Source organism: Electrona antarctica (assembly GCF_951216825.1).
Source record: "Electrona antarctica genome assembly, chromosome: 4".
Lineage (NCBI taxonomy): Eukaryota > Metazoa > Chordata > Actinopteri > Myctophiformes > Myctophidae > Electrona > Electrona antarctica.
Genome location: NC_136809.1, coordinates 18,076,294 through 18,102,851, shown reverse-complemented (window position 1 = coordinate 18,102,851; position 26,558 = coordinate 18,076,294). Strand labels below are relative to the sequence as shown.

At 41.3% G+C, this 26,558-nt stretch overlaps 1 protein-coding gene across 1 annotated transcript; it reads left to right on the top strand.

Moving 5' to 3' along the window:
* Positions 1–1,530: 1,530 nt before the first annotated feature.
* Positions 1,531–25,343, top strand: LOC306921204 (neuronal acetylcholine receptor subunit alpha-7-like; the record flags this gene model as incomplete). The annotated part of the gene is made up of 13 exons (XM_079498315.1): positions 1,531–1,540; positions 3,502–3,641; positions 4,639–4,683; positions 5,073–5,182; positions 7,028–7,107; positions 11,179–11,346; positions 12,074–12,158; positions 12,979–13,088; positions 21,563–21,649; positions 22,426–22,535; positions 23,843–23,966; positions 24,265–24,420; positions 25,063–25,343. The coding sequence occupies 13 exons, from the start codon at positions 1,531–1,533 to the stop codon at positions 25,341–25,343; spliced, it is 1,506 nt and encodes a 501-aa protein (XP_079354441.1).
* Between the last annotated feature and the right edge of the window lie 1,215 nt (positions 25,344–26,558).

The window sequence follows — 26,558 nt, the reverse complement described above, 5'->3', positions numbered from 1 at the left end:
CTGCCACTAATCAGGGGCTTAACTAACACAATTTTCAATACTGGGCTGGCAACCATTCATTACTTACTACAACAACTTAGACTCAATCAGACACTGGTCCACTAGAAAAAATCACCTCAGTATAAATTCCCTCTTATCCTCAAACACATTTTTCCCTTTAATTGGGGCATTGGGGGCGGTTGCCCAGCATGCTGGGGGCGCTCTATGTCAATTAGAGGCCAGGCCATACTGTATAATGTACAGTATGGTAACTGAACTCCACACCATTCTTGTTATCTTTCATCTCTTAATTTAGAATTCCAGACTTTTACTTGTAACAGAGTATATTACATTGCAGTATTGTCCAGGACCACCCTATAACTCAGTGGTTCCCAAACTTTTTCGTGTCAAGGACCCCCAAATGAACATTTGCCAGTGACCCGGATAGGGGAGGATTTTTACGGCTCTAGCAGTGATTCCGAAACATATACATTTCAAGGACCCTTTTTTGATTAATGTTACAAAACACACATGACCACTTCAGCTATGGGGCCATTTGAAAATAGCATCTACAAGTTCCCAATGCGTTGTGATGCTGTTGTGTAGTGTTTCTAATTTGCAGTATTGATACTTTTACTTCATTACAAAATTTGAGTAGCCTATTTATTCCCACCAAGTTGTCTCCATGTAGCAAACCATCCCTCCGCTGGTGGGTGAGTTATAGCGTGGTCCCGCCGTCCCGGACAGTGGTGGGAAAAGTACTCAATTTCTTTACTTAAGTAAAAGTATCAATACTGCAATGTAATATACTCTGTTACAAGAAAAAGTCCGGAACTAAATGTACTTGAGTAAGAGTACAAAAGTATTAAAAGTAAAAGTACTCATTATGCAGAATGTCCCATTTCAAAATATGAACTGTATACAAATCTATTGAAAATAGCAGATCTACAAGCTCACAATGCGTTGCGATGCAATCTGCTATTTTCAATTGGCCGAAATCTATACAGGTATATATAGGGCTGAATCGGTTAATGTATGTTTTGTAATAATAATAATCAACATCTACAAAGTAACTAGTAACTAAAGGTTTCAAATCAATGTTGAGTAAAAGTACAATATTTGTACTGAGTAGTGGAGTAGAAGTAAAGGTATTGGAAATAGAAAATACTCAAATAATGTACAAATACATAATTTGAGTAAATGTACTTAGTTTCTTTACACCACTGGTCCCAGAGAACAAATCACCCCGCCCCCGGTGGTCCCGGAGACAGCAGCGGTCCTGCATGCTTTAGAAATACCGACAGAGGGGAGGAGAGAACAGGCGAAATAAAGCAGGGTTCTTTGACGGGGTAGGTTTTAAAACCCCACCATCAACTATCAATTCAGCCTTTTTTTACCACTTCTTAATAAATGGTTATGGATTAAATTTGTCGAGCCGATCGAGGTGCTATTCAATGAATTGAGGAACAAAGGACTTAAAGCTACATTTGCCTCTTCAGATCAAAGATGGACTTAAGGAATGCTCTGCTCTCCATTGCAGTCATTGTGAGCATGTTAGACGGTATGTTCATGCACAAGGAGGTCGGCAGTTATGACTGTTGCATGATGGGCTATAAGTTTATTGAGCAAAGGATGGATGTGTTTTGTGAATATATTTGTTATGATAGTTTATCTGCTGAACAACTTATAATTGAATAGCATATTGTTCTTCTTGGGACACTAAACTACAAAGTGAAAGAATTTGGTCTCTATTTAAGTCTACATGTTTTCTGGGACCACCTAGTATATAAGCTGCTTATCAGCATTTCTTTTTCATAATTTATCGACCACGATGTGCAGGACATGGGAAGGAATCATTTACCAGACTTTAAACCGAGCTTGGTGCAGTATAGAGTAAGTTCTCAAGGTGTTTGTCTAGTTTTAGTCTACAAAATATCATAAGATTGTAGTCGATGGTGTCATAATGCCTGATTTTACATTTGGTTGCATGCTGAAAATTGTCGATCTACAAGCTCACAAATGTGTCACTGCTATTTTCAGAGTGCAACCAAATAAAATAACTTGTCTTTTAGTACTACTGGATCTCTTCTCCCTCCCTAGTAACATTTTAGTTTATTTTGTTGACAAAATTGGCAGTAAATTTAGTCAGTGTCATAGTAGCTTTAGTTTTAAATAGTTTTCGTCTGTGAAAAAAGGTAGTCGACGAACATTTTTCGTCATAGTTTTAGTCGACAAAATCAACACTGGATGGCAGGTGCTCACAGTGAAATGTGATCATGGGGATTTGGGGTCGGCTTCAATGCTGACTCAGCCGTAGATGAGAACAAGCTTTTATGGCTCTGTCCCAAAGAGCCCTTTTTGTGAAAGAACACAGGATCCGATGATAGACGGAGCAAACAGAGGATACTTTTCATCTCAGGTCACAAACATTACAATCCTCTGTACCTCCATGCTCTCTGCCAAATCAATGCTTCCCCAAACTGTAGATTGACCATTAGTGAAGTTAGTATAAGCTGCCAAAACACCACATTAATCAGGAGTGGTGACAGGGTACTAAAGTACAGGGGGAAGAAGTCTTCTTCAGTGACGTTAATGTAATTCTGTTGAATAATTATCTGTGAATCATCATTTGTCTGTACCAGCAGACAAAGCAAGCAGACTTTGTGACTGGAACACATTCAATTGAAAGGGTCTTAAGACTGGGAAAGAATCTGTCATTTTGTATTTGAGCTAAAAAGCATTATTTGGCTATTGAACAATAACAGATCATTTACAAGCTCATAGCACATCATTTTGTGTCACGCAACAAGCTTGTAGATCTACTATTTTAGAAAAAATCGTGAACGTGGGCAAATCTTATCGAATAATATATTATTTTCGAGTGAAAACTTCGCTAAGTCAAATCTTTGCTTCTGGGTGTCCCTGGAACTAAATATCTTGAGATGGGGGTCGGCGGCCAAATACATTTGAGGGTCCTTGACATGAAAAGGTTTGTAGCACCTCGGATGTACTGTATTGTGAGGGACTGAGCAGTCAAAGCATAAGGATAACACAGGTTTTCAAACTCAGTTTGTTTTAATGTCGAAAAGTAACAAATAATTAACAAAATATTCAACAAAACAAGGCCCTTGAGGTCAACAGAACATACATAACTCAAATGAAAATAGGGTGTAACCAAACAGGAAGTGAACTCAACTAATACAACAAAATGACACCAATACAAACCAATAAATACATACAGTTGCTTTAGTTGCTTTCCAACACTGCAAGCATCACACAAATTGGTACATATTATCTCTATAGTCAAGATCTCGGATCTGTCCAATTTGATTGACTAATTCCGAACATAATATCTGGCCCACAATAACCTACCTGACCTGGCGGAGACCTGTGCTCCGAGGAGCACTTTTTTTCCTATAGTCCTCTCTGAAGTTTAATGTTTTTGCCCATTTGTTATCTTTAGCTGTCCAAATCACAGGCCTTGCTATCCTTTGTGTTGCTGCTTGTCTCTTTTGGCTGTAGTTTCCCATCAAGGGGAACATCAGCACAGACTGTACAAGGACCTCATGGCTGACTACAACCCTCTGGAGAGACCCATCTTTAACGACACCCACACTCTCACCGTCCACTTCAGCCTCAGCCTCATGCAGATCATGGACGTGGTGGGTCAAATTAACACCAGTGGTGGAAAGTAACTAAGTACATTTACTCAAGTACTGCACTTAGCCCATTTAGGCCTGACGTCGAAATAAGAAAAACGTTCACTCTGAAAGAATATATATTCAAAGATTTGTGCCGCATTTTTACGATTTTTCAAAATAGCAGATCTACAAGCTCGTAGCGACACTCGGTGGCGCGCTATGAGCTTGTAGATCTGCTATTTTTCAATAGCTAAAGTATAACATAATGCTTAGTTTAAAAAAGGGGGTTCCCGTCCAGAATGAGTTTTAAGTACAATTTTGATTTTGATTTTATTTTTTTACTTTACTGGAGTATTTCCAAACTTCTACTCCACTACATCTCAGAGGCAAATATTGTACTTTTGCTCCACTACAATTATCAATTATTTGAAAACTTTACTTAGTTACTTTCAATAGATATTGATTATGATTACAAATCATACATTAGCCACTTCAGCCCTATACTGTATACTTCAGAATGCGACACATTATGGGCTTGTATATCTGCTATTTTCAAAAGATTGTTATGCATTTTGAAAAGTTTAAAGTTTAAATGTGACATTTATGCATAATGAGTACTTTTGTAGTTTACTCAAGTAAATTGTGATTTGTGGACCGCCTAAAGGAGTATTTCTACATTGCAGTATTGGTACTTTTACTTAAAATTGGAGTACTTTGTTCACCACTGGATAGAGTTGGAAAGAATACATAATGTAACTTAAACATGGATTATTTTACCTACACAAACACAGAATGTTTATCTGAACCATTGTATTGTTCTTGTTCAGCACAACTGGGCTTTCCATTTGAATCGGTGGAGTCGGTCCATGAGTAGACATTAATCTTGGCATTTAAACTGTTCTGTTTAAATGGCTGCCATGAATATGTCTTACAGGCAATAGGATCAGTTATCTGGAGAATACAATGTCATGAAGTAAGATAACGACTATATTTGTTTAATGCGCTTTTTCTCAAACAGGATGAGAAGAACCAGGTTTTGACAACTAACATATGGCTACAGTTGGTAAGACATTTCTACATCATATGGAGGGGGGGGGGGGGGTGTACATTTTGTCAGACTGCGGTGCTCTAGCAACGCTATGTGGGAGATACCTAGTGGACAGCAAGTGGGAGTAGGGAGTGGGAGTAGTAAATAGTAATATGCTAATATAGCATGATTTGTAATCATAATCAATATCTATCGAAAGTAATTAGTAAGTAAAATATGCTAATATAGCAACATACGTTTTTCTGAAATCTGTTTTCAGGAAGGCATTTTTTTAGAATTGGCCACAGGTCTAAATGGATTAGAATCATCCAGCATCAGAAATAGTAAAACAAATCAGAATCGTTTAGCTTTAAGGTTGATATGATAGGCATATTACGTTACAGTTTGTCTCTCTACCCCTTCAGTACTGGAATGATTATTACCTCCAGTGGAACGCATCCGACTACCCCGGTGTTTCCAAAGTGAGGTTCCCTGATCATCTCATCTGGAAGCCAGACATCCTGCTCTATAACAGGTACAGTACGACAGGTATAGGTACAGTACGAGTCTACCGAAGTGACATTCCTCTGCCTACTACAGACACCATACGTCATGTCCTAGCATGAGCAAATATGGGAAGGGGATCAACGTCACGTGATTCCTTGTTTGACCAGAGTTGCAGAAACTCTGATGTGTGTCTCAAAGAATATGATTATTATTGGCATAATCGTGGAAAGTTTTAAATAATTGGCGGTGCCATCTTTCACTGTACTGGTGGTTGTTGCAATTGCAATCACCTGCAGTACAATAATTCACCATGTGTTGCGCTGTATGAAATAAACTCATAAAATGTAACAACTTGTTACCGGTTTCCTAATATGAGGTATAGGTAGCCTACAGTGCGAGCATATACAGCAGTGGTTCTCAACCTTTTCAGGCTTGAAATTTTAAATTGCATAATTTCAAATCAATTTATTTGAAAGAATTAAATTCATTTAGGGTTGGATCAGACTTTGAAGATGCTATACCTTTGGTTGCTTTGTAGGCCAACATCAGTGTTTTGTATTCAGTGCGGGCAGTAACCGGGAGCCAATGGAGGGATGTGAGAATTCTGGCTGGTTGAAGACCATGAAGTATTCTGCTGTATTCTGGTTCAATTGGAGAGACTTAAGTGCACATGCAGGAAGGCCAGTAAAGAAAGATTTACACACTAGTCAAGTTTTGATTTATGACTGATGTCTGGATAAGGAGCTGGGCTGATACTCCTGGGTGAGGAAGGGTCTAAATCCTTTGAATGTTACATGTAAACCTATAGGATTGAGTGGCCACTGTGATGTGTGTCTTGAATGAGATAGCATATTACAGATTACAGATCATTATTGATCTAGCATCCTATAGTGTTCATAGTTTCAATGTACGGATATTCTACTGTTAGACGGATGTTAGTTTCTTTGTTCACTTATGATCCTAGATGACTATTTCTATGCATTTGATCTATTACCTTGTGTTGTCCTCGCTTACTGTAAAATACTCTGGATTAATAACGTCTGCTAAATGTAAATTGTAATCTAGAAATTGCATGCATGGCTTGCTACTCTTGAAGAGTATAGCAATAGTAGAGCATCAATGGAAGAGACAATACCGCTGTGTTTTCCTGGTTTAATAACAACTCTTTAGACTTGACACAGCACCAATGTGTGGTACTGTTCTTTCAGCTACATTTCAACCTCTTGGGGTTTCATTATTAGAGTGCGAAGCAGTAACAAAATGTATAGCTTCTTCTGAATATAAGGCAAGTTCTCTTGGGATCTTTCGGCGCGCCTAATGTGTCTCTAGAATCTGTGCCATTGTGCATAACCTAGCAAATATAATGAGACAGAGGAAAAACAGGTATATCATTTTCATATAACAGCCAATGTATTTCACTTGTGTTTTGTGGCCAGTCTGAATTAATGTGGGAGTTGTGATAGGTTGTTCAAATACAGTATACAGGAATACAGGATGATCGATTATTATTTAAAACACATTTACATTCAAAGCACCACAATGGAAATAAGCTCTATTTTTGTTTTATTTTGACAGATACGGTATGTGCAATGTATGCATTTTTGTCAATAAATAAACACACTCGTGTGAAGTGATAGGCGCTTTATCTTCATACATCATCACATTCCGGCCAATCACTATTGGCATCCTCACTTTTTATCTTCACTTTTTTAGCCCTCAGCCAATCATGTCATCGCTATGGGGTACACACAGACACACAAAGCTTGGCATAGGAGGGGCTGGCGCCCCTCAAAGATTATCAATCAACCAATCAATCATAACTCCTTCATATGTATATACCAGTTGTTAATTATGTAATTCATGTTGTCCACAGTGCAGATGAGAGGTTTGATCCTACTTTCCACACCAACATTTTGGTCAACTCCTCTGGATATTGCTCCTACTTACCTCCAGGTAAGCCTACAGAATTCAGAGTATGAATTTAATTCAGAACAGTTGTGCCAGAACCAGTTTTGAAGTGGGAGAGGGGACCCTAGTCAACAATCCACAGGATATGATGTGAGCGGTCCAACGATCCACAGGGGTAGAAGAAAATAGTGATGCAGTGCAAAGTAACTAGGATACCAGGTGATCATCAAACTTCTGACTGTCAAAACAACATGCTGCCTATAACTAACTAATTTGTGGACGATCCATCTTCAGCCACTTATCCGGAATCAATTAACAACTTCATCCTGGAGAATCCCGATATCATCCCCCCTTTTGGTCATTGGTCCTTGGTCTGCCACAAGGTCTCCTCCCTGTGGGACGTGCAGCGAGGACCTCGGGAGGCATCTGTACTAGATGCCTGAAAAACCTAAACTCGTTCTTTTCCAAGTAAAGGAGCAGCGGTTCTACTCAGACCACCTGTCTGAGAAAACTCATTACAGCCGCTTGTATCCAAAACTTTATTCTTTCGAGTCATGAGTGACCCACACTTCCTGACCTTTCTGCAGGTGAGAGTAGGAACGAAGATTGCTCGGCATATCGCAGTAAATGTCTAAATAGAATGTGAATAGAATCACTAGCATCTATCAAAATTATATAGGCAGGCAAAAATAAGTAATACAAAGAACAAGAAGTGCTCCCGTGAGTTAGATTGTGAATAATGATGAGGCACCTTTTCAGACTGCGGTAGAAAATGGGGAGCGAGTCTGCAGTCCTGAGAGTTGTCCAAGTAGTTTTGCCTTTGTCTTATAATGCTAATGGTTTGGGCACATTTTCAGTATGCTGCTTAGATAATGCTGTAATCAATTATAACTGTTTTGTCCTGAAAGCATCACATAATACTGTGTCATCAAATTCTTCTAATGCCTTCTACTCTTCATGGCAATAAAGAGCAGTTCACTAGTTGGAATGAGCACACCATTGTGAAAGGTTTAAAGATTTTATTGAATGAATGAAAGAATGATGAGGAGGAGAGTGGGGGGAGTGGGGTGTGGGTTCCGGGTGGGTCGCCGACCCTGGAGTCTTTGGAGAGGGGGTCGTGTGTCGGTCAGCCCGCGGCACACGCGAGGACTTGATCCCCCCCGGGAACTGCGAGGAAGGGAGGAGGTGAGGAGAGAGGGAGGAGGAGGTGGAGCGGTGGAGATGCTGCTGGGCCTGTGGTGGTGATGGGGATGGAGGCGGGATACGAAAAGCATGGAGGATGCTGGGTTGTATTGGGCGGGTATATAAGTAGGCGCAGGTAGATTGGCGTGGAGGGCGGAGAGTGGCGTGAAGGTGTGGTCAAGGTGTGTTCCTCCACCTCCTGAACATCTGTTGTTCCAACTCCATTAAAAGAAAGAAAAGTGCTGTGGTGGGTTAAGAACAATGTGGAACAGTGGAAGTGGAAGAAAAAAATCATGTGCTCTTAAAGGATAAGTAAAATAAACAGCAAAGACGTCACTGCTTCAACAGGGTGCTATTACCCTGGTATGTGGGGTTTTGTCTCCTCATCATCCAGGCTTTTCTGTCAGGGTGGTGGCTCTGCATCGTTGATGATATTCATTCATACTTGACACCTGTTTCTGAAGAAAATTGAATTAATTCTGCCGCAAAAGTTTTAAAACCTTAAAGGGCCTTTCAAACGTGAAGCGATATAACGCGCGTTACGCGCCTATAGTTTTCAATGAGACCTGCGTTTTTGCGCAGAGCACTTGGGAGCAGTCGCGGTGCGACAACGCAAGCATATTTACGTGAACGCGGTCCCGTGAATTTGTTGCATGCGTGCTCGTTTCGTGCACACGCCCGCAACTCACCAGACCTGGATACTGTTTAGCTTTTTTTTTTCGCTTGCGTTGTTGCGCCCCTCTGGAGCAGACCTGGAGGAGGCCCTTAATCCATTCCAGGTCTAGTCAGTCGCGACTCGCGGGCGTGTGCATGAAACAAGCACGCGCGCGACAATTTCACGGGACCGCGCCCAAATAAATACGCTTGCGTTGTCGCCCCCTCAACTTCTCCACACGTGCAAAAACAAATGCACGCCTCTTATTGAAAATGAATAACAGCCTACCAGAGCCTCCTGGTAGGCCAGTAGGGACCTACTGAACCATAGATATGGGATGACAACGATGATAAAAATAGGATGATTGATAACGTGAAGATCGGCTGGCTGGTTACACCAATGCAACTAAGAGATTCAATTAGAAATCAATGATAAACAAATGAAAACAAAAAATCTAAAACATGGTGGACGAGAGAAATGTTCTCTCCCTGATGAGCGGGATGATAGCCAGCAGCATTACAGTGACGTTACTAAAGGGTAGCATATCAGACAACATCACCCATGCAACCCTGAAAATGATGTGCTGTAGCAACGCCTTCCCAAGGCCCTAGTGACCCGCCACTCCTCCTATAGCCAGGACATTTAAAGATTTAAATTTAAAGATCTATGACTCTTTAACACACGCACGCACGGACGCACGCACGCACACACACACACACACACACACACACACACACAGAGCAGACAGTAGCAATATATCTGCACACGGATGCACATACATGCACACACATTCACAATGAACTCAGATGCTTCCTGTTGCTCCATTTCTCCTTACCATGCAGAAACACATCCCGCACTCGATCAATACACATTAATAGCTTAATCACTGCCTGTATAAGTGGATATCCTCTGGATTGATCGCAGCATCGCCAACCAATTGCTTCTTAACCTTCCAACAAAATTAATTCCCATGAATGCCAAGCCATTGACATACTGTAAAGAATAAGTGGGTCACTGACCTTAGTGACCTATACTGTACTGTATAATGACATGCAGCTTGACTGAAAGCAACTCAGGTTGTATTAAATTAATTACGACACGTGCAGTCAAATTGAATTTTTTGCCATCTGTCTGATCTTATCTCCATTGCAGTGAATGACGGCCTGCCTGGTCTTTCTCTCACCAATGAAAATCGCAGACGAAAAATTACCAACTACCTTTTTTCACTAAAGAAAACTAAATAAAAACTAAGCCATGATGACTAAAACTAAGATTTAATATATAGACAATAGACAAATAGGCTAAACAAATAAAATTTAGACTCAAATGTTAGCAAGGGACTAGTGGAGAAGAGATCCAGTAAAGACAAGTTATTTTATGTTTGGTTGCGCTTGGGTGTTGCGCTCTGGAAATATTCAAGCTCACAACGCGTCGCCTTGCCTCAAATATAGCCGCCGGGTTCCTTACGCCAGGGGTCTGACATTTTGCTCATTAGACTCCCGTCCAAATAATAGCCCCTAGGCAGGGACGGATTAGCCCTCACAAGGGGGTTATTCTTTTTTGGGGGTCCCGATCCCCATAGTGCGCATGCATGCAAACTTTTCAGGTTTTTCAGTTTTTTTATCATCTTTTTTACCTACATTTAACACAATCAACAGCCAATGAAGGTCCCCAGGAGCCATTTTCAGGGCCTCAAACCCAGTACTGCACAGTCCAGTTTCCATGAAGGGTCCCTGAGGGCAAAGGGCCCCTGGGCCATGCATGGCCCCACCAGCCGTGCATGGCCCAATGGCTAATTTGGCCATGCCAATTCAAGGTTCAAGGTTCAAGGTTCAAGGTTGTGCTTTATTGTTACATCTTGTGTACAGGTACATAAGAGTAAAACTTATTTTTGTTTGGCTTCCTTCAGACAATGCAGCAGCAAACATATATTACGACATCAAAACAGTAAAAACACAGCAAACAAAATAGAATATAGAGTGCAAAAAAGAGCAAACAAGAGTAGAAAAAGAGTATCATATATAGTGATATATGTTTTCCTTGTAGTAGGACAATTATTATTATTATAGTATTCTTATAATAATGCAACAATATATAAAAGCCTGCTGCAAATAGCCACCCGGTTCCTTTTAAACGCCCGGGGTCCAAAGTGATTTTGCGTATTACGCCCGGGGCTACTATTTGGAACCACTGTTCATGGTCGATGTGTCATAGCAGTTCCCTTGTTGATCAGACTTTCAGCCTTTTCATGTTCCTCCTCCTCCTCCTCCGACCTACAGGGATCTTCAAGAGCAGCTGCTACATCGACGTGCGCTGGTTCCCCTTCGACGTTCAAAGGTGTGACCTGAAGTTTGGTTCCTGGACGTATGGGGGCTGGTCCCTGAACCTGCAGATGATAGAGGCAGATATCACTGGCTACATCGCCAACGGAGAGTGGGACCTTGTGGGTAAGAGGAAATGATGATGAGCTTGAAATGGGTTAAGTTAAGAAATTGCTGAAGTGCTGTTCACAAGTATAATAACTGAATAATGTTTTAGTAGTTTGTTGCTTGAGCATAGGAATTTCTTCAAATCTTTTCAATTTTATTCACTCTTAAAGTCATATACAGTCTAACTGTTTTCCAATTAAACATTTTTTTTTAATTATAATCTTTCACTGGTATATTTTTCAAAATATGCACCTCCATTTCTCCCAGTTTAGTGTTACCCAGTTTACCCTCCATCAGAAATAGCTGATCAATCAGCCAAAAGATCTCAGCATGTCAAGGATTATTGCCAATGGAGGTCCTCTGTGACCTCCATTGGCTCCCCATCAAACACAGAATTGATTTCAAAGTACTTCTCACCACCTACAAGTCTCTGCACAACCTGGCTCCCCCCTACCTCTCCGCCCTCCTCGAACCACACGCACCATCCCGCTCCCTCAGGTCCAGCGATGCCGGCCTCCTTGTAATCCCCAAGAAGATCAGGATCAAAACCTGGGGTGACAGGGCCTTCTCTGTGGCCGCCCCTACCCTCTGGAACGCCCTCCCCAAACAGATCCGGATGCGCCCTCACTCCCCACCTTCAAAACCGCACTAAAAACCCACCTGTTCAGACTAAAACTAAAACATTTCAGATGAAATTTTGCCGTCCATATCAACACTCGTATTTTGGTTTTGTGTGACACAACAGGGGTTCCTGGGCGGAGGAATGAGAGTTTCTACGATTGCTGCAAGGAGCCCTACCCTGACGTGACCTTCACCATCGTTATGCGCAGGCACGTGCACTCATAGACATCAAAGGGGGCTTCACGTGCACTCATAGGGGGCTTCATGTGCACTCTAGACATCAAAGGGGGCTTCACGTGTAGGGGGCTTCATGTGCACTCTAGACATCAAAGGGGGCTTCACGTGCAGTCATAGGGGGCTTCATGTGCACTCTAGACATCAAAGGGGGCTTAGATTTGTCTGTTTATCTGTTTGTATAAAATAAAAAATACATAAATAAATACAAATAAACATATGTTTAAATGTTGGAAAATAAAATGGGATTTTTACTCGAGTCTTGACTCATACAAATTGGTCTGTGACCCACAAATGGGTTCCGACCCACTATTTGGGAAACAATGCTCCAGACCAGCATTCAGGAGAACTGCCTTTTTTCCAAACTCTCCTGAACTTTAACAGCATCTTGCGTTGAAAGAATAATCCTCTGTGTAGAAATCCATGTTGTATGCCACATCTACAGCAAGGTTATAATAGTTTTGGATTTTTCAGTTTAGTTAGTTTAGCCTTTTTTTCTAATTCAGTTTTAGAGCAGGTTTGCTAGTTTTAATTAGTTAAATGTTTTGTGACAATGCTTAGTTTAGTTTTTAGTAGTTTTAGTTTTAGTGTTTATTTTATTTTTCATACTTTGGGTGCAGGTCAGAGTAAGTAGGCCTATTGTGTAAAAATATATATATATATATATATATATATTCAGATACTGTTGGTAACGAGTTAGTTTTGTAGGTTGTTTTTTGTTCTTCAAATTTTAGCTTTCCTTATGTCTTTACTTCTCGTCAACTATAACATTGTCTGCACGTCCCTGATGTGTAGGAGGACTCTGTACTACGGCCTGAACCTTCTGCTGCCCTGTGTGCTCATCTCCACCCTGGCTCTGCTGGTGTTCCTGCTGCCTGCCGACTCTGGAGAGAAGATCTCACTGGGTGAGCTGGAACATATGCACGCACGCACGCACAGTGTTCTTGCAATTATAGAATGTTACATATTCATGGGACAAAATGTTTTATTTTACCATGCTGCTTCATTTGGACTTGTGTCATACCTTGTGTTCAATAACGTCTCTAACTTTGTAGCCTGTGTTATGGCTATACTGAAAGTGTCTGAAAGATCTATACTTTGATACGTTGGGGGCGGCAGTGGCTCAGGAGTTAAAGCGGGGACCGGAAGGTTCCCAGTTGGATCCCGGGCTCCCCCAGAGTTAGACCCCATTTAGACACATAGAGACGTTTTAAAAGATATCACGGAGTCGGTGTCAAAAAGTTGACCGTATACACTTAATCGAATCAATTAATCTATGTGTCTACACTAAAACAACCAAAACGGCAACCGGCCCTGAATGCGCCTGTAGTATATATGGCCAGTCTGTAGGTGGTGCTGTAGCACTAGCTGGCACAAAGCCTCAAAAAGAGAGAAGAAGACATGATGCCAGTGTTGCCATGTCTGTTTATTATAAGCGACTTTGGGCTTCTTTTTTGGCTTGTTAAGTTAAGTGTATAGTTTATTATTTGGTCTTGTTTCCTATGATATGATTTCATTTGATTTAGCACATTATACAAACTAAATAATGAAACATACAAAAATACAGAAAAGGGAAAGTGCCGGTTGAGGCAAGTAGCCCAATGGGCTACGTGTAGAGGCTACAAGATAGACTACAATAAAACATTTAGGTTTAGGACATGATTGTATAGATTTTCCTAAATACATGATTGGACTATATTTAAAAAAAGCATAAAATAAAGTATAAGTATTCTAATTAAAAAATATAACACTTAATCTACAGTAAGAGAAAAAACATTTGTCATCTGGTCAATCAGAATGTGTGTTGTTCCGTTTCAAAAATATTCCACATTTGTCACTTTGTTTTCCATGATTTTTAAATATCAGATCTACAAGCTCACAACGTGTCACATCACGACGCAAACTTGTAGATCTGCTATTCTCAAATAACCTGGTCGCTTTTGGGGTTGTTTTCATAGACCTGGTTGCTCATTTCTCTCACACAATCTGGCAACACTGCAGACGCTCCGACGTAAACAAAAACAGACAGGAGAAAGCTATTCTCCATGTCCACTTGTTGCCGATGGTGGTGGTGTGTAGGAGCAGTACATTAGCTGTAAAAGCCCTAACTATTAACTATTTTCTGCAGGACAAATGCAATGTATACAACGCTGGGTGCTGCCATCTTTGTTTATTATTGTTCGGGGGTGGCGCATGCGTCTTAAAACACATGTGGGCTCTTGCCATCGGTTCAGGAAATATGCGGATTCGGACGTCCACACAGTGGCGCAAAAGTTGCGGTTTCATATTTATCCACTCTGGGACCCGGTTTCAAAAATGAACGGATTCATTCACCGTTTTGGTCGGCAGTGTGTAGATGAAAGGGCAAAACGATGCAAAAGTTATGCGGTTTGACTGCAGATCGTCTCAGTGTAAACACCCTCTAATTAGTGTCGAAGTGTCCTTAAGACTCTAATTGCTCCCGATGTGCAGGTTGGTGTGTGGTCGGGCCGTGGCCCGGAGTTTGAGTTATAGTATCTTAAAGTATATAGTAGTAGTATATTATTAGACCAATTAAAGCTTTACATAAACATAACACAACAGGTTTTAAATACAAAGTGGTAGTGAAGAATGGGACAGCGACAAGGATTTTCCCCCAAGATTGCAATAAGGTTTATTAAACAAATCAATAATAAAAGCAACACTTCATTGTATGAAATACTTAAGTCATAAAAACAGAGGAGTTAAAAGTGTAATCAAATACTCAACCTACAGTGAGCGAAAGGGGGAGCATGCAAGGAGGATGGAGTGCACAATACCAAAGTGTAAGGGGGAGGAGGGGAGCGCCACTGATCCACCCAGGTCACTGCACCTCTCCTGCAGCAGAAGAGAAAGGAGATTAAAGTTTGTTCACAATTGACTCTTACACAGTTTAAGTATTAGGAACTTTCTTGGGGGAGAAGTACAAAAGTACAAAAATGTAGAGACTAATACAATGGCCACCAAATAATTAAACTAAACAAAACAAACTCAAATAAATGTAAATCAACAAAACTCAACGTAACAAAACAGCAGTGGCTGTCAGGTCTACAAAGCAAACAAATATTACACATCAATACTATATACAACCATCCATTATGTAAAATAACAACATTTGCAACATTAATAACAACATTTACCTCTGTCTGCATGACTATCATACACACAACAGGGAGGCTCAACTCAAGGCAGGGTCAGTATGAGTGTGACAAACAAAGGTTTCAAGCAGGGCAAATAACTCTGGGTTACTTTAGTAACCCCAGTTTATTAATCGAATGGAGCGATGGGGAGCGCCATCTAGTGGCGTGAACACAGAAGTACATCCATAACCTCACGATCAAATTTGATTTGTCGTGCCTTTTTTACGTGACGTTGCGTGGTCTTTGATCCACCCCCCAAGGTGATAAATATCACCTCCACGCTCTGTCACGTCATTCCTACGCTTCTTCTGCCGTGGAACACAGTGTCCTTGCTAAGCCTACCACTAGCCTTGAAAACCTCATATCCACTTTCCTCCATCATCTCTATATAGATACATTGATAAATTCACATAACCGGGGCATTGCACAGCATGCACCTAGTCAGGGGCAATCTGTCGCATTCAACAAAGATTGAAGAGGGGGAAAAGCCTGCACCAGTAGTGGCTTTTATAGTGGGCCAAAAAAAATCAGAAAGCAGGAAGTGGGAGGAGCTCTGGCCTGTGTATCCACAGTAGCCCAGGAGGGACATTTCCTGACTGGCTACAGGTGCCTTGCATGGTTGGTTCCCTCTGCCATCGGAGTGTGTGTGTGTGTGTGTGTGTGTGTGTGTGTGTGTGTGTGTGGGTGTGTGTGGGGGTGTGGGTGGGTGTGCTGGAGAAGAGTCCAGATGTGATTAACTCTTGAACTTGTGATTGGATTTTTTTTATTTTTACTTTTACTTTTGAGATATGCCACCTTTCACTCAATCAAAACATTTTTTAAATGTTAAGGTAGCCTATGTGTCTTTGAAAGCATAGTAAAAGGCAGCAGTAGCAGTTGCCATAACAACAGAAAGAAAGATGTAAGAAGAGAAGATGCGCAAAGCCTCCTCTTTAATCTTTACCAATATCTCCATAAGAGCCGCTGCGGCTTTAGCTATGCCAGTTCATTAGTGAAACCTTTAGCTATGCCAGTTCATTAGTGAAACCTTTAGCTATGCCAGTTCATTAGTGAAACCTTTAGCTATGCATTAGTGAAACCTGCATTAGTGAAACCTTTCGCTATGCCAATTCATTAGTGAAACCTTTAGCTATGCCAGTTCATTAGTGAAACCTTTCTCTATGCCAATTCATTAGTGAAACCTTTCGCTATGCCAATTCATTAGTGAAACCATGCCAGTCCATTAATGGAACTTCTATTGTTTGCTTGTAGAAGGGCTTGTATGGTATTTTTGGTGAATGTTTCCCAATCTCCACAGAGGTTCAAGTAGTTAACCCTTAGAAGATGAAAGACGCCAATTGGCGTTGTCGTGTATTTTCTAATGAATGAACCAAAATTAAAGTCTATTTTCAACTAGGGTCAGTACGGACGGAGTTAACAGCTGGTTTGAATCAATCTAAAATGTTCTCACCAAAAGGGCGGTTGTTTTTAGAGGGGTAATAGACATTCCGTTCTGACCGGCACCTCAGGCAAAGATCTTTTGTCTAAAGGGTCTTTTGAAGCGGGAGGGATTTTACTATCTAAAGGCAGGGACCTGCTGGGATAGTAAAGGGTTATCAATAGCTTAAGATCCTGTTTTTACAGCTGTGACCAAATGGCATTTGTTTGAAGTATGGCTTAGTTTATACTCTGGTTAACTTAAATATCATAATGTTGAACTGTTCTTAAATAAAATAGGTCCTAATATCTATTTGTCATTATAGATTGCAGATAAAACGCTAGGAATTAATACTGGTTACTAGACTATTAGAAGCACTCAGTACTAATCTAAAGTGTACTTTTAAACACATGGTATTTTAGGAATATAATTTTATGTACCAAGTTAAAACAGCTCATTCATTTCTTAAATAGAGTCAGTTCAGTATAATGTAATTTTGTTTAGTTTCATACTGTTCTGTCAGGTTTTATATAGTTCTGTTATGTTTATAATTTCATATTCTTAAATTCATTACTAGCCAGTTGTCATCTCAAGTTGTAAAAATAGGTTGTAGTTTGGCATAGGTCCCGCCTTCGCAGGAACCGGGTACTCTGTTTAGCGGCTTTCCTATTGGACGAGGCCGCTGACAGAGTAGGCGGGACCATGCGTTGGTTGTGAGTCTTAAGCCTGGACGCTTCTCACAATCGGTAGTCTCAGAACCGGCGTTGAAATTGGAACCACGGAAACGCTGTGTGTTGAAATTCTCAAGACTCAGGCATTGATTGATTGATTGATTGAAGAATTTATTAACAGTTTGCAGAATTACAGTACATTTCAAGCACAAACTCAATACAAAGGCTGTTAACTGTGAGTGGACGACCCAATTAAGCATTACACTTGTTTCCAACAGGGTCCACCATGTTCAAATCATCAAAACATTTAGAGACGTACAAATAGACACTTCTATAGACAGAACAGGAATTCATCAAAAAAGAATTCATCAAAAAGGAGGTAAAAAGGGAAAAGAAATATATACAGTGAGGGGAAAAAAGGGGGGGGCGGGGGGGGGGGATTCAGATTTTACGGGGGCCAGTTTCGAATTGCAGCCATCCGTAGGTGCCCTTTGAGAGCGGTTTTGAAGGAGTCAAGGGATTCGCATGTCTTAATGACAGTTGGTAGGGCGTTCCACATTTTGGTGGCATAGGAGCGAAAAGAATTTAGTCCCTGGTTTGTGCCGAATCTGGGTTGTACATGGTTCGTTGCACTCCCTCTGGTGTTGTGGGTGTGGACTTCGTTAACATTAAGGAAGTATCTAGACAGGTACATGGGTATCTTGGTGGTGTATCGAATCTTGTGGACCAGACCCATTGCAAGTTGCTGTACTCTGTCGTCGACCCTAAGCCATTCCAGCCTGTCGAAGTGGGCAGGGGTGAGGTGGGTTCGGGGGGCTAGATCAAGTAGGAGCCTGACCAGTTTGTTTTGGGAAGTCTGGAGCCTGGTTTTAAGGGCCTTTGAGGTGCTGTGGTACCAGGAGGTGCATGCATAGTCAAAGAAACCCTGTACAAGGGCTCCTGTTAAGGTCTTCAAGGTGTTTTTGTTGACCAGTGAGGAGATCCTGTAGAGGAATCTTGTTCTATGGTTGACTTTTTTGATTACGTTGGTGGCCATTTTATCACCGGAAAGATTAGCCTCCAGGATGGAACCTAGGTAGGTAATTTCATCTTTACGTGTGATAACATTGTCACCCACTCTAACCAAGAAGCCATTTGCCTTGCTGAGATTACTAATAGAGCCAAAGAGAATGGATTCAGTTTTTCCCAGGTGTAAAGATAGTTTGTTATCAGCGAGCCAGGTGCAGATTCTACCGAGTTCAGAGCTGAGGGCATTTTCAACCTGCAGTTTGTCCCTGTCCGAGACCAGCAGTGCTGAGTCATCTGCGAACAGGAACAAGTTGCAGTCACAGGCTGAAGTCATGTCGTTTACATATATTAGGAACAGTAGAGGCCCTAGTATGCTTCCTTGTGGAACGCCACAGCTCACTGGGAGGGGGGGGGACAGTGTTCCGTTCACTTCCACCATCTGTTCTCTCCCCTCCAGGTAGGATTGCATCCAGCTCACTGATGTGCTATCGAAACCAGCATAAGACTTTTCTTGTGCAGTTTATAACGGCTGTTTCGACTTTGTACTTGGCGAAAATAAAGACGGAAGTTGACCTTTTGAAACTACAGATCCATCGAGCGTCCATCCTTTTGTTCTCTTGAATGCATAGCTGATCCAGATCGGAAACGACAGCGTCTTCATCAGAATTCCGTAAATGATCAATGACGCCAATTGGCGTCTTCGCCGTTTTTGATTAATCTAAACATATTAATATGCTCCGAAGCGCTGTTTAAATTCCTGAGCTTATATTCCAACTACATTACCCAGAAAACCCGTGTCACGTGACACACGTGTACGTGTTGCCATTGGAAGCTGGTCCCACCCCCTGTAAACAGTGGGGGCAGAGGGAGTCTTCATAGTTTTCATTGTTTTGCCTGTTTACCCGTCTCGCCCGAGCGATTTTCTAGCAGAAAAAGTTGAAAGCAGTACTATTTATTTGAGCGAGTTTTGTGGTAGTAGTATTGATCCATACGCGTCCCAGTCGCCTTCTCCAGGCGGAGTAGCCCTGGTCCAGTGCTTACAGCGAGACTCGCTGCTCCCTCCCTCCTTTTTTCATTGTCTCCCCATCGTCGTCCGATGAGCTATACCGGGAAACCATTGAAGAAGACGATCAACCCGGAATGTTTTGAGGTAATCTTATTGTAGATCCTTCTATAGTGATCAGAAATCATAAGATGATCGCTACAAATAGATGCTTGGATAATTACTACTACTAGTCAGATCATGACGCCAGAATGACTCACCACGATGGCCCCCAGCCATTAGCCAGCACCAAAGGTGCTGGCTAATGGTGTCGATCGGTTGGTCGGTGCAGTACAAATGTATCGTAGCAGGCATGCACGCATGGCAGTACAAGTATTTTATATTGTAGCGTGCCTTATAGGCGATCTGATCTTTAGAGTAATGTTCGCTCCTTTTATTTACTGTCTACAAAGACGGAGAACAAACATGCATCGTTTACTGAAGCAACGCGTGGTTGTTGATGACCTTGCTACAAGGATCGGAGGGGGGACGGGGAGTGAAGCTAACAGTAGCGTATTATATAAGATCTGTATGACGTTTCATTGACGTCTGAGCTTGCATGATAATCGCATTCATTGAATATTGTATACTATCATGATTGTACATTGTTTAGTGTGTCTCCGTGTGATGATGATGATGACGATGATGTCAGATAGCCTACGTCCCCCCCCCCCAACTGGCTATTGGCCGGGCTGACTACAGCTAAATGTTTATTTTTATATATTTAGAACTGGCATCAGATGAGGAGGAGGAGGAGGATGATGATGATGATGATGAAGACGAAGAGTCAAGACTGCGATGGAGTTCTTCGACACTGAACCGGATGCATTCATTCATTTCAGTTGTTGTTTTTTTTAAATTTAGCCTACACACACACACACCGTCAAGAACAACTGGAATGCAGTGGTTTGGGGACACTGGGGAGTTTGGGGACAACTGTTTTGTATGTAGGCCTATTTATTTTCTGTAATATTTATTATAATTGTATTATGTTAGTAGTCATACAAAATAAAAGACGCTTTTACAATGAGTTAGACCTGTCATGGCTATTTTGTTCACTATTCTGAGGTTTATGGTTTGACTAAGCGAGTTTCAACTGTGATTTACTCTGTAACGGTAGATGGTAAGAACCCAATTTTTTGTTATAATACAGTATACATTCAAGTCTATATTTTGATACATATCATGGGCACAAAGTCATATCAAAACAATGTCCTTGGATGTGTTTTTTTATCAAAACTGTTTCTTCACAACAGGTTTTTGAGATACATGCATGAATAGACAAGGTACTGGTAAGACTATGTAAACATGGTATATATCAAAATGTGCGTTAGAATGTCTAATTTTACCCCAAAAAAGAATTGAGTTTATATGATGTTCCATTTCAGAGCTAGGGGGACTTTTAGCTGGATAGGTCAGATTGATCATGACTGACCATGCTATTTATAGATGGCAAAATATCTACAGTGGTACATGTGAGAAACTTTTTATTTTATTTTAATTGAACTAGACAACTCACCCTTTAAAATGAGATATTGCATGGCTATGTACGCCCAGCAGAAAAAAAGTTATTTAGAAAATAAAACTTCAACCGGGCATAACTTTTTTTGTTGTCCTAGAAACACTACCCAGTGTAAATGCAGGCTCTTTTAAATGGCTTCAAACACAAAAACTAAACATTTTATCAACTCAGTTCATTTTTTTCCTGGAAGCAGACAAGCCAAGCTTTCTCTGAAGGTCTTTCGTTGTCACACATTCACAACAGAGAATTTTCAATAAATCATTCAAAAACGCCATTCTGCCATAGAGAAGTCTAAAAACTATATAGAAATCCATGAAACTCTCAAAGAGTTAAACACCAAGTATAAAATGTATTTTCAATCTGTCCTAATGGAATCTGATATTCTCTCGAGTTTTCCATGTGACACATATTTGTATCTTTGGAGGAAAGATTTACATATTTACGTACCGTTAATATGACAAAAGCTGCTATAAAGTAACAATGTAATTCAGGTGTGCCGACAAAGATGTTTGAGAAACACTGGCCTATAGGTATTTCAGTATTATGTGTTTTCTCCCCTAGGTATAACTGTCCTACTGTCTTTGACTGTCTTCATGCTGCTGGTTGCAGAGATTATGCCCGCCACCTCAGACTCTGTTCCTCTAATAGGTAAGATCATGCCCGCCACCGCCGATGATAGAGGGCCAATATATTTCCACACTCACTCCAGAGGGCCAATATATTTCCACACTCACTCCAGAGGGCCTCTATATTTCCACACTCACTCCAAGGGGCCACATTGCATTGCCATTTTGGGCTTATAGGTCTGATAGTTTTTTTTTTATTTTTTTATTGCAATTCATATTTTTTATTTTTTCATATTTTATGCTATTTTTAAATTGGAATCCTGAAAAGTATTTTTTTTATTTAACCCACCTATCTCCCAGACTCCTTCCCCAGGAGTTTGAATGAATGTAGAATTATGTGCAGGATGTAATTTATATATAGATGCGTGGGGACTTCACTTAATTTAAAACCTCACACTTACCAGTGTGCCAGTGATTACCCTTCCCTGTGCCAATGTTGGCACCCGTGTATACGGTTGCCTAGCCCTGCAAGAGGAGTCCAAGTGCTTGGTCAGTGATGAGAAGTACCTCTGGACCGGGTGTTACTCATTCAAATCTCGACTATCGCTGTGATCTGAAGTTCTGAACTATATTATACCATTTATTTCATGGGCTAGACAAGGGGTGGTGGAGAGAGTGATATAGGGTCACTGCATTTCCACATACTCACTCTAGACTAGAGGGCCTGTTGTGTATAGGCTATACCTGCACTGTATATATATTATATACACGGGAAAACGCATCACTTAAATAGCTCATAATGGTAACACATGTTGTTTTCACTGCATCTTCCCTGTGTTTTATTATGTTCTCTTTCAGCGGAATACTTTGCCACCACGATGGTCATCGTTGGTCTTTCAGTGATAGCAACTGTCCTGGTCCTGCAATTCCATCACCATGACCCTGATGGCAGCAAGATGCCAAAGTGGGTGAGTGTCATTCCATCGTAAACCATTATCTCAGATTAGCAAACCCCATGCACAATTTCTATAGTTTAATGGCCAAGAACTGGAGTAAGTGCATTCAAATTTAATACACCATTGGCATGTTGCCTTTGAGAAATCAATTTCTAGTAGTAGCCTACAGTATATCAATCAAATTATACTTACAAAGATTGTTTTTTTGTGCCACTGTCCAGTTTTGTATTCGTTTTTTCTTCACATAAATTAATGCTATTGAACACCCTTTATGTCTGTGTGTTGGTTATAAGACCTATTGAACCAATGTATTAAAAAATACTTTGCAAATTTAGTTTTAATCATATAGTTTTGGAGTAAAAATGTATGTACTTTTAGTCATGTTTTTGTCATCTGAAATGTTTGTTTTAGTCTTTTAGTTGACTAAATATTGTATGATTTTAGTCGACTTGATGCCATCGTAATAGCTGACTAAGCTTACATGCTGAAAATAGCAGATCTACAAGGTCACAACGCGCCACAGCGTTACACGTTGTGAGCTTGTAGATCTGCTATTTTCAGAGCGCAACACCCCGATCGCAACTAAACATAAAATGACTTAGTTCTTCACTAGTCCCTCCCTTTAGTCTAATTTTAATTTGTTGACAAAATTGTCAATATATTTAGTCTTAGTTTTGGTCATCATCACTTAACCGTTTCCGCGCCATTGCCGACGATTAAAGTCAATTGAAGCCTAATTTTGATACTGACGCTTATCGCCATTGGCGACGGCCTACGGCAATTGCGCTTTTATGGCGCGTTCGATTGCTCAAGCCATAATGCTACTCACGTTAGCCGGTTAGCTAGCTGTGTTGTTAGCGCAGCACTGGATCGCCCATCTTAAATCGTCGTCGCCATAATAATCCATTCTATCCATTTCTTTCAATCGCCTGTATCTCCTATTCCTTGTCCCAGATGGCATTTTGGTCAAAACAGCGTTTCTTTGACGGCACAGATATGATGATCTGGAGCTCTGCAGAGCTCCGGTCTGGCTTCAGATGGTAAACAAGGCCTGTCCGCTCCATGTAGTTTCCTAGGTTAAGACATACTGCTCATGGACCGGAAATGGCGGCTTTTCAAAATAAGAGCTAAAATTAAAAAAATGCTGGCGTGAATTAGATCCTAATTTTTCAATAAATGATAGCGGCCTAAGTGTTAAGTTCATTTATTTTTCGTCAGTGAAAAAAGGTAAAAAAAAAAGGTAGTCAACGAAAGTTTTTATCATCATAATTTTAGTCAAAGGAAATGTTATGTTACTGTTGTGTTTTTAATCTCAATAGACCCGGGTCATTCTTCTCAACTGGTGCGCCTGGTTCCTACGGATGAAACGCCCTGGAGAGGCCCGGGTCCGCTCAGCCTGCGACGGCCCACACAGCAGTCTGAGCAGCATGGACCTCAACCAAGGTTAGGATACTTTTGGATTTTAGGATAGTTTAGTTTAAAGATTGCGTGCTGTGACTTTGGTCCCTGGAACAACACATTTTCAGATTGGGGTCGGCGGCCAAACACATATATATAATTTCAGGGGTCCTTGACATGAAAAAGGTGGAGCATCACTGAGATAGAAACATAGGTTTTTCAGAAAACGTTTAGGATTTAGATGACATTTTTTTTAGAATCGGCCTCAGTCCTAAATGGGTTAAAATGCATGGTGTGTAGACTAGATCCTTTAACTATAATAACCCTGAGCTCAACGTTGCAGCTAGCAGCACGCCTGCTGTGTCACCCCACTCCACCAACGGCACCAACATGCTGTACATCGACTACCGCAGTCTGGAGAGCGTGCCCTGCTCAACCGCCTCCACCTCCCCGGACTCAGGAGTCCTCAGCGCAGCGGGGCGGCTGCTCGGCCGGGGAGGTGAGCAGAGGTGGAAAAAGTACTTAAGTGAAAGTATCAATACTGCAATGTAGACTTACTGTTAGAAGTAAAAGTACGGAATTCATAATCTACTATCTAGTAAATAACATTTCACTTAAATGTATACCACAAGTAAAAGTAGTCATTATGCAGAATGTCCCGTTTCAAGTTTTCAAATGCATACAAATCTTTTGAAAATAGCAGATCTATGAGCTCACAATTCGTTGCATCGTGACGCATTGTGAACTTATAGATCTGCTATTTTCAAATGGTCGAAATGTATATATGGTTAATGTTTTTGTTTTGTGATAATAATCCAAATCTGCATCCCGCCATGTGTGCTGGGTTTTAGGCTTGTTTGCCTTGTTACAGAAGCCCCTTTGGAACAAAACACATCTGCACGTCTTTGGTCATTATGGAAGACAGATAGTAGAAAAAATATATAATTTCCGAGTGTTCAAAATAAGCGATTTAGCCTACGACCCAGCTTGCACGGTCGGAGCTGTTGCTGCGCTTTGGATGTTGTGTGTCATTTTTCAACAGTACCACTCGTTATTGGATACAATAACGTCCGGTTAAGGTAAGAAACGTGCAGGACTTGAGCACGTACATAAATGATTTAGTTACTTTCCACCACTGCAGCTGAGGAGGAGGTACTGCTCCCCGTGGGTCAGTGTTCCGCCGTGGGGAGTTTGGAGACAGAAGTGGCCAAGATCCTGGAGGAGGTGCGCTACATCGCCAAGCGCTTCCGTGACCAGGACGAGACAGAGAGTGTGTGCAACGAGTGGAAGTTCGCTGCATCCGTCATCGACCGGCTCTGTCTGATGGCTTTCTCTCTGTTCACCATCCTCTGCACCATCGGAATCCTCATGTCGGCGCCCAACTTTGTGGAGGCTATCTCCAAAGACTTCTTCACCTCTTAGGTTTACGTCACCCAGGAGGGGTGCATGTGTTTGGTCCGATGTACTAAGAGTCCGACAGGCCTTAGTCCGACACCCTACCCAAAACCCTAACCTCACAGGGAAGCCAAGGGTGAGTTTTAACCGGCAACGCATGTCGGGACTCGGAGCCACAAATTAGTCTTAACCGGCCACACCTGTGTCTTAACCAGCAACGCATGTCGGGAGCCACGGTTGAGTCTCAACCAGCCACGCATGTGTCGGACTAATTCCTGTCGGACTGTTACGTCGGACCAACATATGTGCCCCACCTGGAGACATGTGTCCCCCAACCACGTGGAAAACGTACTCACATTAAGTAAAAGTATCAATACTGCAATGTAGAAGTGCTCTACAGTCACAGTTAGACATACTAACAGTCCGACAGGCATTAGTTGATAACACTGTCGCTCCCGACATGCGTGGCCGGTTTTAAACTAACACGTGCTGCCTGTGCTGCACTGACATCATAGCAGGGTGTCAAACTCAATGTAGGTCACAGGCCTAATTGGGCAAAATGTAAATTGTGTTGGTAGCAATAAACAACAGAATGGAGATAAGCAGATTGAGCTCCTGTAAAACACTTCAAATATGTAGGTATTCCAATCAGCTGAATTTAGCCTGAATGTGTAGAAGAGAAACAGAAGAATGATGAATTTCAACACATACCGTAGTAGGCTTAATGGGTCCCATGGGTGTGTGTGGGGTTGGTTTGGTTTGATACTAATTGTTGTTCTCTGTCCCTGTGTAGGAGGATAGGGCCAGCCTGCTGAGGTGTGTCTTGGGGATTGACACACCTGGTCCCAATTATCCCCTTGGGTATAAAAGCAGGCTGGTCGAGGCCATTCTCTCTCTCTCTCCTGCACAGTTACACTGCCTGTTTGGTTTTGGTTGTTTGAAGTAGTTTCAGTTCAGTTGCTTTCTGCACTCGCACATACAGTCCATGTTCACACAGCCATACACACTTTACACTACTGATGTCACTGACCATTCACACCTCATACCTTTTGCACCGTTCATGCCTTTTTTTTTAGTTATAAATAAAATAATAAGTTTAATCTTGTGTGTTGTCTCCCTTTTTGTCATGATGTGAGCCAGTTCATGACAATACATATACATACATACATACATACATACATACATAGCTGCGAATAGGAGTGGCTATATCACCACTCAAAGAGGATAATTTCATCCAAGAAG